The 16999-nt window shown below is 49.3% G+C and overlaps 1 protein-coding gene across 2 annotated transcripts in view; it reads left to right on the top strand.

Moving 5' to 3' along the window:
- Positions 1–16999, top strand: part of LOC133341335 (tau-tubulin kinase 1-like) — a 41750-nt gene that overhangs the window by 9585 nt on the left and 15166 nt on the right. For both annotated transcript variants that reach the window (XM_061549874.1, XM_061549875.1), the window contains 7 exons: positions 4050–4215; positions 4938–5085; positions 9835–9908; positions 10752–10892; positions 11473–11577; positions 15563–15628; positions 16311–16403. In XM_061549874.1, coding sequence (XP_061405858.1) covers positions 4111–4215; positions 4938–5085; positions 9835–9908; positions 10752–10892; positions 11473–11577; positions 15563–15628; positions 16311–16403 — 732 coding nt within the window. In that variant the 5' untranslated portion in view covers positions 4050–4110. The remainder of the gene's footprint in view (positions 1–4049; positions 4216–4937; positions 5086–9834; positions 9909–10751; positions 10893–11472; positions 11578–15562; positions 15629–16310; positions 16404–16999) is intronic.

Genomic DNA, 16999 nt, shown 5'->3' with positions numbered 1-16999 from the left:
AAACTGGTCCACACCAGAGACAGCTTTCTTTTGAGCCTCGTCTCAAACGGTGTTAGACCAGAGGATGCCAAAAGGCGTACACAGCACAAAGACAACCCACGATCAGAGTAATGAGAGCTCTGGGTAAGCAGCTACATCATGGGACCTCCTTTTCCAGTACCAAAATATGAGAAGTGATCATTCATCCATTCGTTTATCTTACCCCATGATCCACGAATGGATTTGTACGCGTGGGGAATCGACACTTTTTGGTTCACCTGTGTACATTATTTTTAACACTGATTGGTTTACGTGACTTCTGCAGCCACTCGAGGCCCTGCATCATTCACAGTGTTCACAAATACTGGAATCGAGTACCGTACTCGAACGAATTGTTACCGTCCCAGTCACCAGTAATACTAACATTACAACATTCATTGTAACTCTGTAAGAAGGCCATTGCATTGGCAATAAAAAAACACATTTAAGTCCATCAGCCTGTCAGCATTCTGGACCATTGTGTTCCAGCAATGTTTATTTAAGCAGGCAAGCCCTGGACTGGTTTTGACATCTTTCTGAGTTTCACCAGCAGGGTTTTATGGCTTATTAAACGTCAACACATTTTCAAACGCTGCTGTTATAGGAACAAGCCCTCTAGGTTTTTTGTTAAGCAAATTATTTTGCAGATGTGTAAGCACAGATAGCGATTTTTAGCAGGAATTGTTCAAATGATCATAAAAGCTTGAAATCTGCCATGGATATGATTGTCATTTGGTTATCTTATAAGGAAAGCAATGATAGCCACCTTGACATCCAATATGGCTTCCATTTTCCAAGATGGCTGCCGATTATTTCCGTTAACGTCGATTTTGGATAGAAACTGTTACCTGATGACTTATCCGAGTGCCTTTGTCCATGCATAAACGAATCGTGCTATCTAGAAATTCTTCCAGTGTTCCATTCCTTTTAAAATAATTTCTGCATGTGCTGATGTAAACTAGGTGTTATCGCATGGTGTGAACAGTGTCATTTGCGTGGGTCTCGTGGTCGAGGGCAGTACCTTTTGCTTCAGCAGTCATCTGCGTCCTCTGCACGGACTGCTGGTAGTAGCGTAGCGCAGCATGAATGCCATGGAACCTGGTGCAATGAATAAAAATGGGGGCCCCCAAATGCCCCCCACGTCCCTCCTCTCCTCACATCTCCACATGCTGATGGCGCATTTCACATGTGCGTGCCTCCAGCGATGTAGACCGTAACTTCTAAGTCTCACGTGAGTGGTCCACATGCATACCACTCCTCCACCAGTCACAGCCACCCAACTGCACAACTTCACATTGTTCCAATAATCTGCAATACCCCGGAGTGATTTCCTACGTTTGTACACATTGAAAGCCAGACCCTTGTCGGCTTGTGGGCCCTGGTGCGGTTGCACCGCATGCACAATTTGATAGCTACACCACTGTCGGCTCTGGATCTCGTAACTTGCGACCAACTCACGCCTCTTAGCTACAAGTGGTTGCCCGTGCCCGGCAATGGCAGCATCCCGATAAGCCGCCGCGTTGGTATCGCGAGATGAAAGTAGGTGAAGGCAGTGTGTGGCGATGATGGGGTGTTTCCAGCTCAAATTTGAAATCCATGCTATCGTCTTTCTTCCTGCGAGATAGCGGCAAGACAGAGCTGCTCCACTTTCGCGCAGATAAATTATCTGGAATAAGAACGACGCGGCTAATAGTGACGAAGGAAGATGGAGAACACGCCATCGACGGCCAAAATGATTCCGCCGAGACGATATGGCCTCGAGTACGTGTGAAGAGGCAGTGCAGTAGAGGGTTGGATATAAGCACACCTGCTATAAGCAGTTTTGATATAAGCAACACATCCTTATATTATACGGGTTTGGGGGGGACAAAGGGCAACTTCTGATACAAGCACGATTCCACACACTCAATCTGCCCTCTTGCAACATGCAAAAGTACATTGCCTATCAGACAGGATACATTGATGGGGGCATGCAAACAGTCTTTGAGCCAGACGCCCATACCTCTTTTCCACTGTGCAACTGTTGTCACAACGAGGCTGTCCTGAGCCAGCCCGTGGCTGAGGAAGCACCAGGTTGTTTGCTTTCCCAATGCAGAAACCGAACCGTGCCGCTGACATCACACGGTGATTAGATGTAGATAATGCGGTGAAGCTGTGTTCTTCACAGCATACCGTGTGACGTGACGCACAATGCATGGTTAGTCCCATCCATGGCCTGCATTCAGATGTCTTATCAACCATGTCTTATGGGACAAATAGCCAGCAACTGAACTAAACTAAACTTTTATTTCACCAGATAAGGCCCACTGATCTATAATGCTCTTTTTTAGAAGCAACCTGGCCACAAATGATTGCTCATGGAAGTGGCTTATCATGTGGAAATTTATAGCAACCAAATACTGGTATCTAAACGCATGTTCCTAAATGTGGAGGGAAAAATCCACACGACCACGAGGAGAACATGAAAACTCCAAATATACAGGTGTCAGGGTCAGGATCGAACCCACGACCTCCTGCATAACAGGCAAGGGAGTTAACATCTCGCCACCATGGCACCCTGGGCTGGCTCAGTTCGGATGTGCCAGTGGAAAAGAGGGGAACCAATGCCTTGCTCTCAGTGGGGATGCAGATCTTTTTGACGACTTACAGCTATTGTGACGACTTGCCAAAACTGACCATGTGGCTGCAAGTGACAGAGTATCATCGTTGGTACAAGCGCTATCGCTGCAGTTTTGGTTACAAAGCGTTCTGAAACTATATGTGCCAAGACTAGCACGGTAATCTAATGAACCTCATCTGCTGATGTACAGATCCACAGTGGTGTAGATTATTTAAAAAAAGGCAGATTTAATATGCCTGGCGAATGTATCCATATCTGTAACTGCTAAGCTCCTCTGTGTTTATGACCGATGTCAGGCTGATAGGACTCGCTGACATAAAACACATCCTGATAATAATAAAAAAACATCCAAGGTACATTTGGAGGCAATTGTTTATCGCGGAATTAGTTTCAGCGTAGTCATATAGACACTAATATTACTTAAAATCAGACAGGTTTGTACATTTCTATGTCAAAAATGGACATTCGCGGAGAAAATTGGTGGCCATCTTGAAAAATGGCACCCATCTTGTATTTGTCAGGGGGGTTCGTCGTTCATTATTTACTGGCCGAATGAGCACGTAACCATTTAACATTTCCATATTTACATCATCATACTCAGCACTTGCTTGACAAAGGGCCGTACAGTGTACGCACGTGATGTCTTGTGCAATGGTCTGTTCTCGGCTACGCTCGAGCTGCCAAAAGGGCCTCCGAGGCTTTCTCAAGCATTCATTTGTGGTTTGCTCTTCTGAGCCAGTGGTGGAGATTCCGCGTTTATTTGACTGGGGGGGACGGACTTGTCCATCCTTAACTCGATCACCTCGCATTTGAACCAAAAGTAGTCGTCCATCTGCACTATTAACTCTGCCTTGTAACAGATAAAATCATAACAGAAAACAATGTATGTGCAAACCTATACCATCCTCATGATGGGGGTGAATGAAAATTATAAATAGCATTGCCAATCCAACCGCACTGTATAAGTGACCTTGTAACCTCGACAGGAGTTGCCCTTCATTCACCACCTTGGTCACTGTTTATACAACATGCGGCACCGAGCGCGGTCCACCAGGTGGCGCAACCTCCACAAACTGAACACACAAAAAATCTGTTCTAAACACATGAGTTTTTAATCTGGCCTTAGAAATCCATAGCTCCAGTGGCTTCCTAATCTCGGAAGGAAGGGCATTCCACACGGCCGCAGAAGCGCGTCTGAAAGCGTGCGATGCAGTCAAGATAAAGTTTGGGGGGGTCAGAGTGGGGTCATGCTGGGGTCAGGGTGGTCACCGCATCCTCCAGGACCCTGTCTTTGTTCGATGGCCAGTCATCGAATTGTGAAATTCATGGTCATGGTTTTTTGGATCACCACCATCATCATCGTTATTTCACACCCCTCTGTGACCTTTTTTCCCCTCCATTGCCCTTCAAGCCCGTACAGGTGACACAGCGCGCAGGTGAAAGGAGGGGAGGCGGAGGGGGGAGGGCCCACCATGCAGTGCCTGGTGCCGGCCAAGGGGGAGGGGGAGCTGAGTGGGGAGGGGGAGCACGTGGACATCCTAACGATCGGCTTCCTCGTGAAGGACCGATGGAAAGTGGTGAGTCCATCCAGCAGCAGCATCATCAGAAATATAATCGGCAGAATCAGCAGCAGTGGTGCAGGGCAGCATATCGTTTTGAGGATCATCATCATCACGAGCTGTAGAATCTTCCATGTCCGCTTAATCATTCTTACGAGCATCAGCAGTATCATTGTCAATGTCATCATCACGATCATCATCGTCTTGTTAAGCTTTCTCATCAACGTCACATCATTACGAGCAGAGCCGTGATCATCGGCGTTTGCAGCAGCAGTTGCATTATCTTTCTGATCATCGTGACGACATTATAAGCCGTGTCGTTAGTAATTGGTGTCACCGACACCATCATCGGTAGCATCTCCAGCACCGTCATTGTCCCCGCTATCATCATCATGATCATCCGAACACTATTATTTCCACATAGTTTGAAAATACTTCACCACTGCTAGTAACGGACAACCGCTGAAATGGAGCGTCTTATACGATACGAGAGGGAGAGCCTTCATCAGAGAGGAGCAGAAAGACGGAGACAAGCAGGGACACCCCAAAGTACTGCTGCCCAAAATATCGGTTCATCCGCCTCTCTCCATCTTTCTCCATCTCTCTTTGCCTCTCTGTCTCTCTCCGCCACTGTCTCTCCATTTCACTCTGTCGATCTCCGCCACTGTCGGTCTTTCACCCAACCCCTTCCACCTCCTGGTCTCTTTCTCCACCAACCCTCGCCCGGGTCCCTTCCCCAGTTCCGCAAGATCGGGGGCGGTGGGTTTGGCGAGATCTACGAGGCATTCGACATGCTGAGCCGCGAGAACGTCGCCCTCAAGGTGGAGTCGGCCCAGCAGCCCAAGCAGGTGCTCAAGATGGAGGTGGCCGTGCTCAAGAAACTGCAGGGTAATCCCCTCCCTCTCCCTGCCTCTTCCCCTCCCTGCCTCACAACTCTCCTCACTTCTCTGCTCGGTCTCTCCTGCGTATTCCTTCACATATCTCCCTGTGTCTCTTCCCTGTTGTCCCCACCGCTCTCCTCACCTCTCACTTGCACCTCCCCCCTCCTTGTTCTTACCTCCTCTCCTTGACTGCGTCTTCAACTCTCCCTGTCTCTATTCTCATGCATCGTTGTATCTTCTCCCCTCGCCCCCTTGTCTACCTCATCGCCTCTCTCCCAATCTGCTGCAGCTCTCATCACCCCTCCCTCTGCTTGCCTCTTCATCTCTCTCCCTCTCTCTGTCCCTGCCTCCAAGCATCACCTAAATCTGCCGGCTTCTCCTACACCCTTGTCACCCTTTCTGCCCGGCTCTTGCCTTGCCTACTGGCTGCAAGCTTCAGTGCCTTCCTGCCTGCCTACCATCTGACCCGATTGCTTTTTTTTCGACCGACTGTCTGACTGACTCCTTGTCTGCTTGTTATTGCTGGTTGTTGTTATTGTTGGCATTATTAGTGTTGCTGAGTGTGCCCTGCACATTATTGATTCGCGCGTTACTTATTGATGTTCCGTGATTGTGTTCCCAATGGACTCGCAAAACCGCATTTTGAACCCCTTCAACCACTCACGCCTTCACCTCCCCCCACGCTCTCCCACAACCCCCTCGTTTCCCACAATCCCCTCGTCTCCCACAATCCCCTCGTCTCCCACCTCCCTAACACCGCCGCAGATCCTTCGACTGCGCTGCTGCGCGCGCAACCAGCCCTTGAGTCCGCAATCACGATTCAATTCGGGAATCAATTCCCTGTACCCTCCCGTCTGTCCCGTCTGTATTGTCTCACATGCTCCATCTCCCTCATCGTACCCGTGTGCCTATACCTGTTCTCTCAGTTGCATTTCCTCTCCAATTTGTGCTCTCCCCTGCTAATTTGCCTCGTCTGTTCTGCGTCGCCTGGATTGTTTATTTTGATTCGGCTGTTTTGTTCGTACTCTCTTCCGTCGACCTGCTCCGCACAATCGGTAACTTCCCCATTCCGTGTGTCTATTTTACAGCGGCTTACTTGTTTGTACCGTCCGACGCATCTGCCATGTCTGTACTGCCTTTATTTTTGTCTTTCCTGACTCCCTCGTTTGTACTGCTTGCCTCGCTTATTTATTGTCTTGATAGGTGCTCCGTGACAGCACTTGAGCCGACTGTCCATCAGGGGGCATGACGGCAATTTAGAAGTTGGGGCGGGTGGCAGAAGTATCCACGAGGGTCCAAGTTGGGCACCTCGGTGGCGAGATGTTATCTACCTCGCCTGATATACAGGAGGTCGATTCCGATCTGATTGCCTTACCTACAGCCATGATTGTGCGGTCAGTAACTGCCCATCCCATCTGTACTGCCCAGTTCCCTTCGACGCGTCACGTTCGTCTTGTACTGTGCTGTCTGTACCAAGTGTCTCGTTTGCCCTCTCCCGTCTGTTCCGACCCTTAAGACCGAAGGAATATCGATTTAAAGCTTTCGTGATTGCAGGGATTCATCTTTTTGGTTCTTTCGGTAAAGTCACGTAGAATGGAATAATAAAATAATAAAAATAAAACATAATAAAATAATTCCCACGACGTTTCGGCCACAACGCAAGCAGCCGTCCTCAGGTGGAGAACAGGCCTGTTATTTTTATTATTTTATTATTTTATTATTTCCATTCTACGTGACTTTACCGAAAGAACCAAGAAGACCGAAGGAATAATTTGCGTGTAGTTTGCACGAATTAAAGAAAAAAAAACTTGATTTAGTGAGTCTATTTCGTTTAACGGCGTGAGAACCGAGGAGACCAGAATCGTGTGGTGCGTGAACAAAACCGACCTGGGGTCGTCGCCAAGATTACAAACGGCAAATAATGCGAAACACGTTTCATAACTCGTTTCTTTTGGGTCGTCAGATCATTGTGGAGGGTATCATGTAAATGTTTAACCCGTAAGCCTCCAACACGCGACAGAACCAATCAAATCAAGTTTTCACGTCACGGGCGAATACGGCCTGTTCTCCTATAATGCGTTAGTTGCGTTCCTGAAGAACACCACGTTTTGGGAAAAATCGCGTTGTCATAAATAATATATAACACAGCGTAAAGCACAGTCCACGGTAACATGTGAGATGCGTACACAGGCTGAACAAAGACAGAGACTCGTGGGTTGCATCTGGAAGCATCCAGCAGCATCCCACCTCGCGTGATGCTACGCCGAGGCAGCCGTTACGGCCGCGTCTTCCTGCTCGCGCGACGTCGTTCTGTTCACTCGATCACGTGATATCCAATTCGCTTCCCCGTTAGAAAAAAAAGTGTGTCCGCTAAATACATTCGCCACGGTATATACAATTCGCGTTGTGAAAACACGTGGCATTGTAGGAGAACAAGCTGTACGCAAATTGATTTGCTTTTGCAGCAAAAACTGGAGGAATGTCGGAAAGCGAACAAAACTTTGACAATTTTGAACACCTAGCTGGAAATTACATCCAGCATCATCAGGTGATGAACACGAAAGACGTTCAACATACATGCATGCACACACGAAAGCTCAGCTTTCGCAACGAAACACTTCCTCGAGGGTTATAGCTACAGATTGACATTATACCTGCACGATCTAAGCAGAAGGCAATGACTTGTGAATCGTAATATTGGTCGTGAAAGTCTACGAATAGAAATATGTTTACGTAAATAAAACGCTGCAAGTGGAATTAAACATAACGGGAATAGAACAACCACGTTAGAGCAGAAATAATCGATTCTCATGGCACGATTCGATTATAATCAATGTAAATTGATGACCCATTATGTCGTGACATTGGCCTACTCTCCACCACCCATTTGACTTCCCTGCCCACCCCCCTCCCCCCACCCAATGTCTCCCCATGCCCTCTCGCTCATCCTGTGCTCTGTTCACCGCTTTAATATTTAAAGGGATTGATGGATGAAGTGGGGGGTAGAGGGGTGGTTGTGGCAGGGCGCGGTGGGAGTTGAGGACATGGGATGGCATTCTCTGGCCCGTGGTGGTGGAGGAGGGGTGGGGTGGTAATGGGGCTGACGTAACACTAGACACTAGTAACCGAAGACTATCCAATTAGGCAGTGTGTTAGTCACTGTGCCTTCTGCGTGCGCTGCTCTGGCACGGCGTGACTCTCTTTGGTTGCAGGGTTCCTGAAAGAACTGGTCCTGATTCAATACCGGTCGGGCTGTGATCATTTGTTTTATTTTCAAAAGTTATTCCTGATTATTGTTTGAAAAATGTATATATATAGAGAGAGTACTGTATACGATATTGCCGTTGTGATATCGGTATTGTGTCGTGCGACAGAGGTACTGTGCACCGTCACATGCCTGGACGTCGCATATCCACCCCGATCAACTGGCCGCTCGTAACCAGTGCGGTATTTTTGCACGGTGCAGTCGGAACCGTCATTTTACACAGATGCTCACGTATCCGACATTTTCACTTGTGTGTCCGCCTAGATCTCGGTCTCCAGCGAGTCGGGCGTTGCTATCATTGCACCGCGTTTCCATTAGCTCTGGCAGCGAGCATTGGCCCAACCACCCTGTGTTGGAGATTGAGCGTGGACGATTGCCATCGTGGAAATAATGCTCAAGTAACTATACTTAGAAGCCTCGTGTATCCCACACTCGGATCACACCGTTTGGATGCCTTGCAAAGACCGTTTGTCAGCATATCAATCAATGAATCAAGTGTTTTCATTATCAGAGTTGGACTTTTATTTAAATTACATGAAAAACCCATATAGTATTTAACATGATGGGTTTTTTATTGTTATACAGCCATGAGTGACCAGGCTGGGCCCATAAACTTACTGCACTACAGAAACTCAGTATATTTACGGGCGGCTAATTACTGGATCCGATTCTAGAATATCAGCAATAAAGGCTTCCCAACCCCTTCCCTCCACCCAGTCATCAAACTACTTAACTAAACAATGTTTATTTTACCAGGTCAGGCCCCACTGAGCTACATAGCTCTTTTTCAGAGGCTATCACAAATGATAGCTCAACGAAGTGGCTTATTACGTGGAAATTTATAACGGCCAAATACTCTAACACGCGTGTTGTTGATTGTAAATGTGGAGGGAAAAGCCAGAGGACCCGGAGAAAAATCAACGCGATCACGGAGAGAGAAACATGGAAACTCCAAATATACAGGTGTCGGGGTTGGGATTGAACCCACGACCTCCTGTATATCAGGCGAGGTAGTTAACATCTTGCTACCAAGGCGCCAAACTTTGACCCTCGTGGATAGTTCTCCCACCCGCCCCAACTTCTGAACTGTCATCATGCTCCCTGATGGACCGTCGGCTCAAGAGCTGTTAGGGAGCACCTATTAAGGCTGAGCCCCCCGCCACCTGTGAGAGAGTGGTGTGGGGGGGCAGCACCTCGCCCGGCCGCCTTTGTCTCCCCAGAGGCGATGTTCACACAACGCACCAGGTACTCATTTGAGGCTGAGTCGACCTAGGGGAGGCCCTTGACCGCTTCAGATAATCGTCAGTGGTGTTGGCCGTGAGCGGGAATCAAACTCGGGTCGCCGAGTTTGTAGCGCAGCGCGCTAAACCGCTACACTATCACTCCCCCCACACAAGATGCACACACACGCACTTCCATCGCGCGTGCTCAACCATAATCCTTTCCATCTCTCCCCCTCTCTACCTCCTCCCTCGAATCCTCTTGCGCCAGGTAAAGATCACGTCTGCCGTTTCATCGGATGTGGGAGAAACGACAAGTTCAACTACGTGGTGATGCAATTACAGGTGAGTGGTCAATAAACAACAACAGCAGCAGCAGCAATAACAATGTCAATTTTTTTTTATGTGGCCACAACGTTTGTCACTAACGACTCGGTGGACTCACCTCGCCTACCGTGCCCCCTTCTTCACCCCCCCCCCCCACCACCACCACATGCCCGAATCCTCAGACCTGCTCGACCACCACTCACCACTCACCACCACTCGCCACCACTTTTGCACCAAAAAAATCGAATGAAGCTCAAAGGACGTAGTCAAAAAACACACACGTGGCATTGATTTCGGAGGTAGGTAGACAGATGGGTGGCCACTTTTAATGATCAGCTGAGAGTCTGCTACCTTCTATTATTATTTACCCAGGAAAGCCTCACCGAGTCTCAAGACCCTTTAGCGGAAGGATCCTATGAAGTTTGTCGCAGCGATGTTGCTGTGTTATCCCAATTTAATTAATTGAATTTTGCGTTTGCATTGGGATGTTTGGCCAATGCCAGGAACATTGTATGTGTTTTAGCTGTGGGAGAAAACTGGAGAACCCGGAAGGAAACCCATGCAGAGCAAGCGGAGAACAAACTTCCCACGCTTACTCACAAAGATCCCCCACATAGCCTCGATCAGAAGACCGTTAGGGGAAAGCACACACACGCACACCAACTTACTCTCACACACACACGTACACTCTCACTCACACTTTGGACAACAGTGGAAACCCATACACACCCCACACGGAAAGGTGTCCGAGTCGGGAATCGAACCCAGGCCCTTCTCGCCGTGAAGCAGGACTGTCGCCGCTGTGCCACGCTGCCGCCCTATGACCAAATGTATCCCTCCTCACCCCCGCTCCCCGTTCAGGGTCGGAACCTGGCTGACCTACGTCGGAGCCAGCCCCGCGGTACGTTCAGCCTCAGCACCACCCTGCGCCTCGGGCGCCAGATGCTGGAGGCGATCGAGAGCATTCATGCCGTGGGCTTCCTGCACCGAGACATCAAGCCCGTGAGACACGGGGGGGGCTGGGGGGGGGGCTGGGTGGGGGGCTGGGTGGGGGGCTGGGTGGGGGGGGCTGGGTGGGGGGGCTGGGTGGGGGGAGCGGCGGATGGGTGCGGGAAATGGTGGGGGAGGAACGTCACGTGGCCAGGGCTTAATTTCAGCTGGGTCCAGATAATATTTCCATACACCCGGCACACCACATCCAGTACACCTCTCACTATGGCTGTGGCTACTACTAGTCACGTGCCACCTACTCAAGTCTACCGGCGACGCGGAAATATATTGAGTGAGAAATTAAAATCGTGATTGCGGGGATACGTGGGAACGCTCGGGGTATTTCTCCGTGCATGTGACTATGCCTGTGTGTCCGACTCATATGAGTACCTGGTGTGGTGTGTAAACATCACCACTGGGGAGACAAAGGCAGTCGGGCGTGGTGCTAGCCACCCACCCCCTCGTGTACCGTTCCGGCCTTCATGGGTGTGCTACTCGCTAACGAGCACTTGCCCCAACAGTCTGTTAAGGCTATATGGGGGATCTTCGTGTTTTTGTGTGTTTGTGTGTGTGTGCTCGCGCGCTTCACCAGTCCAACTTCGCCATGGGTCGCCTGCCCAGCACCACGCACAAGTGCTTCATGCTGGACTACGGCCTGGCCCGCCAGTACACCAACTCGAGCGGGGAGGTGCGACCGGTGAGGAACGTGCCGGCCTGGCTATCTATCCACTGCCGCTCCAATGCACTCCACGGCAACGCCCACACGCTTAGAATATCGATCGGTTCAACTCAGCTCTGCGTCGGTCTCAACTGACCCGTTCGGTAAGAAGCATATATTAATAAAAAATGATGTATAGTCAAGAGACCAGGATGATGAGTGTCGTTTGCTAGAGTGACCCGGTCCACAAAAATTACATAAGCAAAAGAAATAAAATAAAGTACAGCAATGACACAAACAGAAATATCTGTAAAAACAACCGCATCATTTGAGAAATCGAAAATGCTGCAAAAACATAAATCAATGTCAAAAGTATACGTTCCCTGTAGCGTCAGTTGACTTGGACAGATTATCTTTAGACGTATATAAGTGTGCATCGCATGGTTGAGAAAGATAGGGATAGCTTCGGGAGGCCTTTGTCTAGCCGTGGATTGATCATGGCCGATGATGATGATTATACTTAATACATGTGTAATGTAGCACTCAGAGACACTGTCTTGTTCAAGTGTGGATATATATTTATTGTCTATTACGGTCCGCCCGACTCGATGGCATGTTAACGGGCAGATGTGAGTTGACTATGTACAGTGGGTAACTTTATGTAACTGATACACGACGTTCGGAGTAGCAGCTACGGCGACGATATATAATCTCCCCCTGGTTTTCCAAGACGATAAGGCGACCCGCTCCCAGATGGTGAGAATGATCCACTCCTAGATGACGACAGCGACGGCGGCCCAACTTCGAATCCCCACAGCAGCCCTGAGCCTCACTCCGCGCTGCCTTTTATCTCCCCCTCCGGCTCAGCCACGCCCCTCGACTCAGCCATGCCCCGTTTCCAGAACTCTCTCTCTCTCGCCTCATTTGACCCTGCCTGTCACTGTCGCTTCAACTATTATTTGCGGCCACTAGGCCCCGTATTGTCCTTACACATGCTTAAATATTAATGAAGGGGTGGTGGTGCAGTAAAACCAGCGACCAGAGTTCAATTCCTAGCCATGGGTAACACGAGTGGTGAGCGATATCTGAATCGGGTCCTAGGTTCTCTCTTCACTCCCTATCACAAACCCACACTGACCAGTGTGGCGAAGTTATGGCCAAACAACCGCCACAACAAACGTGGTGGATTGACGGAAGGGCATGTGTAAGTGTTTTAACTCACGGCTGGGAACGTGTTAATTTAAATTGGTTCTAGTTTGCGTCTGTTGTTCGCGTTGAAGAGTTTGCTCGCGGTGAGCGTGGCGTTTCTCTTGCAAGTCGCCGGGAGTATGTGTGTGTCAGTCACTGGGTTTCCAATTCACTATTTCCAATTCAAATAAGTGGCGATTAATCAAAAAAATCTACAGGACAGGCAAGAATGTACACGTCCTTCCCAAAAAACGTTTCCTGCTCGCGAAGACATTTAACAAAAAAACCTACGTGTTCTTCACACAGTCGAATGAATGCGCATAGGATGCGGCGAATGAGATTTAACGGGAAATCAGACATACGTGACAAGTTCCGTCCAATCGCAGTCACAGTGAGGACTCTGCTGACCAAACGATTTGTAAATCATGGCCAATGTTGAGACCTTTAAGTGGCCACAATGGAGTAATAACCCTCTTTTGAAAACAACGTGAGACTCGATTTACATACTGCATTTAGATTTGAATGAGCTCGGTTATTAACTCGTACTTCTTAATGAACACCAGCCACGTTGCCGTTCGTGGATTCGTACACGCGTTGAATCGTGTGAGAACTGATTGTTTACATTGTAATAAGGATGATTTTCTCATGCTACATTTAGGCTAAGGGTGCTAAAGCTGTATAAATAAGACACAAACTAACCCAGATACAGTGAAGTGAGACGATAAAAATGCGAGAAAAAATAATTGATGACCATTAAAATCTTAACCCGAATTCATCAAATCGACGTGGATGGTGAATTGTTACAATCGTGAATGCCATGGGGTGCTGGCGGAAATCGCCAACCGATAAGTCACACAATGTACGACGGTACATCCATTATTATTTTAAAATATATTTACAATTGCTGCCCAAATCTGGGCAAATCTGAAGCATGAAAACTACCAGATAAAATCACAGACGTGTGTTCAATATCGCTACACCGGCGGTTGCGTGCCGTGTGTATCAATCACTGCGCGCTAAAAACGCACCTAATTTAGCGAGCCTTTCTTTAAATGAACTGCACACATCCCCGTCACTCTCGCGTCACTGCCGTGCCAAGCTGCCATCCTCGCTCAGACTAAATGCATTGCGGGCGACGAACGCCCTGTGGTTTCCCGTTGTGCGTCGTGGTGTTTGTGGAAAACCCAGCGTGCAAGGGGCAGTGGGAGGGCTTTGACAGCAGTGGGCGCCCCCAGGCGTTGCGGCACTGCAGTGTCCTTGACTCAAAGCGCAGCAACAGCCCCACCTCACTCACTGCACCGAGCCAACCCCCACCCACCCCTCCCCCGTCTACCACCCCCAACACAACCGTCACTCTCAGTACAAGCCTCTGGCAGCCAGCACCTACGTCACAGACACCACCCAAAGACAAAGATCCCCCGTGTAGCCTTTTAACGGTCTGTCGGGGGACAAGTGCTGTTAGCGAGCATATTTTAAGGTCGGTACGGTACGCCACGGGGTGTGTGTGTTGGGGGGGGGGGGTTGGCCAGCACCACCATTTAAGGCCGAGTCGACCTTGGGGAGGCCCAGAACCGGTTCAGATAAAGCATCAGTGCTATTGGCCCGTGAGCGGGAATTCAATTCGGGACGCCAGATTTTATTGCGCAGTGCGCTAAGCACTGCACTGCCACTCCCCACAAGACACTCGTGTACATGCCTATGCATCGACACAAACACATACGTGTACGTGCACACATACAGACGGCTTTAAATCCACACGCATGTATATACACTGACCTACACACATGCATACGTTTGTATGCCCACGCAATGACTTACACGCACAAAAGCATATCATGCCTTTGCACACACCCACACATCCACACACATGTAGTTGCTGCACGCACTTACATATATGAGCTCACACAGTGATCTACACGCTCGGGACTCATTGCTTAAAGAGAGGGTCCTTCCCTATTACGTCTGGCAGTGAACCAGCATCGATTCCAAGAAGGCTGATCCTGCTGGCGAGACACCATATGTCGAAACCGGTCCAGAGTGTTATTGTACTGAATCGATGAGGCTGAAATGATGCACTCCCAGAGGGCCGTTAGGCCAAAGGGTTCTGGAGAAGCACACTTTTACTTTGTTCACATGGAGGAGTCGTATCATCCGCTTGTCCATTTTGTTACGCACACATGCATCCGTGAACACGTGCACATGCGATGACCTACACGCGTGCGTACACACACACACACACACCCTCCCTCACACAACATGTATGCGCGAACATAGCCCTCTCGCACAGACACACACAAAACGCATCCACTCTTATCTCGCACACACACACACGCATCCAAACACCGCCCATGCACATCCACACCCACCCACCCTCACCCACCCACCTCTGCCACACAGAGGTTACAAATTGGCTGCTACTGCTGCTGCTGATTTAGCACTTTTTTTTTTACAGCTCAATGTCTCAGCCAATTCTGCCTCATCACAAATGAGCAAACACTCTGGCACTTGTCCTTACAATGCTGCAATGCTGTGTGCGGCTGCACGCGCGCGTGCTGTGTGTGCTGTGTTGTGTTGCCTATGTGGTCACGGACACTAGAAAATGTACGCAATCTTGTTTATTGTGTATTGGTTCCATCACTGCCCTTTTCTGTAATCTCCATTAAACCTCATCATGTCGACGACGACCATGTGGGTTCTGTCGGTATATGTATGATCTTTGATGATGAGAACGATTTAACTGTTATGGATGATGATGTTGAGGATGTGAGTGCTGTAACTAAAATAATTATATTTGGGGATGATGATGCTGATGTATGTTACCCTTGTTGTTGTGTAGCCCCGTGCTGTGGCTGGCTTCCGAGGCACCGTGCGCTACGCGTCCATCAACGCTCACAGGAACAAGGCAAGTTAGACTCAGGGTTTGAGCTTGGGCTAGTTTAGAACGACCCGCGACTTCCTTTCACACAGCCCGCAACTTCATATCACACAGCCCGTGGCCTACAAGAGCACTACAGTACCCGAGTTGAGTTCCCGAACGCATAGCTATCAACAGTGGCAATTATCTGAAACGGCCTTGGGCCTCCCCTAGGTCAACTCTGCCTTGGATGACATGAAATCATAAGCACTTGAGGAGCAGAGGTCGCAACCGGGTACCCGATACCCGTATCCTACCCGATACCCGGCTACCCGTACCCAGCTGGGTACGGGTAGCCGTTTGCGACCCTAGTGCGGCCGGGTACGGGTACGGGTAGGCCGTGAGTCACTGGTGAGTCACCGTTTGTCACTCATTTCAGGTAGGGTATGGGTAGGGAACGGGTACCCGTACCCGGCCGGGTACGGGTACGGGTACCCATTTGCGACCCTGGTGCGGCCGGGTACGGGTACGGGTAAGGAATCAAAACCCGTTTGCGACCTCTGTTGAGGAGACAAGGTGGTCGGGCTTGACGCTGGCCACACCATCCCTTTGTGGATTGTGCTGGCCTTAAAACAGGCGCTCGCTTTTAAAGCATTTGCCCCAACAGTCTCCATTGTTACGTGAGAAATCGTTGTCTTTACGTGTGTGTGAATTCACGGTGTTTCGATAGGAAATGGGACGCCACGATGACCTTTGGTCCCTGTTCTACATGCTGGTGGAGTTCACGGTCGGCCAGCTCCCATGGAGGAAAATCAAGGACAAGGTTTGTGTCCCAACGTTCGAGGGTAATCGGGATAATTCCGTTCGTCTTGTCGGCTAGAGAGTTAATTGATGTCACCCAGGCCGATTGAAGCGACTTTGGAAGTAGTTCTCTGACGTCATCTCCTGGGAACTGTTGCCCGACTCGGGATGTTTCACTGCTCCTTGCGACAAGTTCGGAAATGGGAATTTCCTTTGTCGCGTGGCATCGTGCCAATAGGATGAATCAAATGCGATTCGGGGCGGGGGGGGAGATAATACAATTGAGATGGTAAAATAAATACGTGTCGAAAGGGACCGCTGAAACGATACGCTTGGTTGAATCGTTTTCAGAGGTGGCCACCATTCGACGGGGACGATCACAAAGGGGCGAGTTTTGTCCATCGGCCACCTGGTTCGCCCCCCCCAAAAAAAACCTCATCCAGGTGCCTCGCATTCTACCGACCAAAGTGGAATGGTGATGATCATAATAATAATACAGAGTGCTTAAAATTGTTTTTATACTTATGAGAATTTGCAACAATACCACAAGCAATGTGCCTCCGGGCTCTGGACACCACCTGGAGAAGATTTCATGCACGTGTTGACAATGATGGCGAA

The sequence above is a fragment of the Lethenteron reissneri genome, chromosome 11 (assembly GCF_015708825.2).
Source record: "Lethenteron reissneri isolate LAM-NWPU_2019-01 chromosome 11, ASM1570882v1, whole genome shotgun sequence".
NCBI lineage: Eukaryota > Metazoa > Chordata > Hyperoartia > Petromyzontiformes > Petromyzontidae > Lethenteron > Lethenteron reissneri.
The sequence above is the reverse complement of the archived record's forward strand: the minus strand, read 5'-3'. Positions and strand labels throughout refer to the sequence as shown.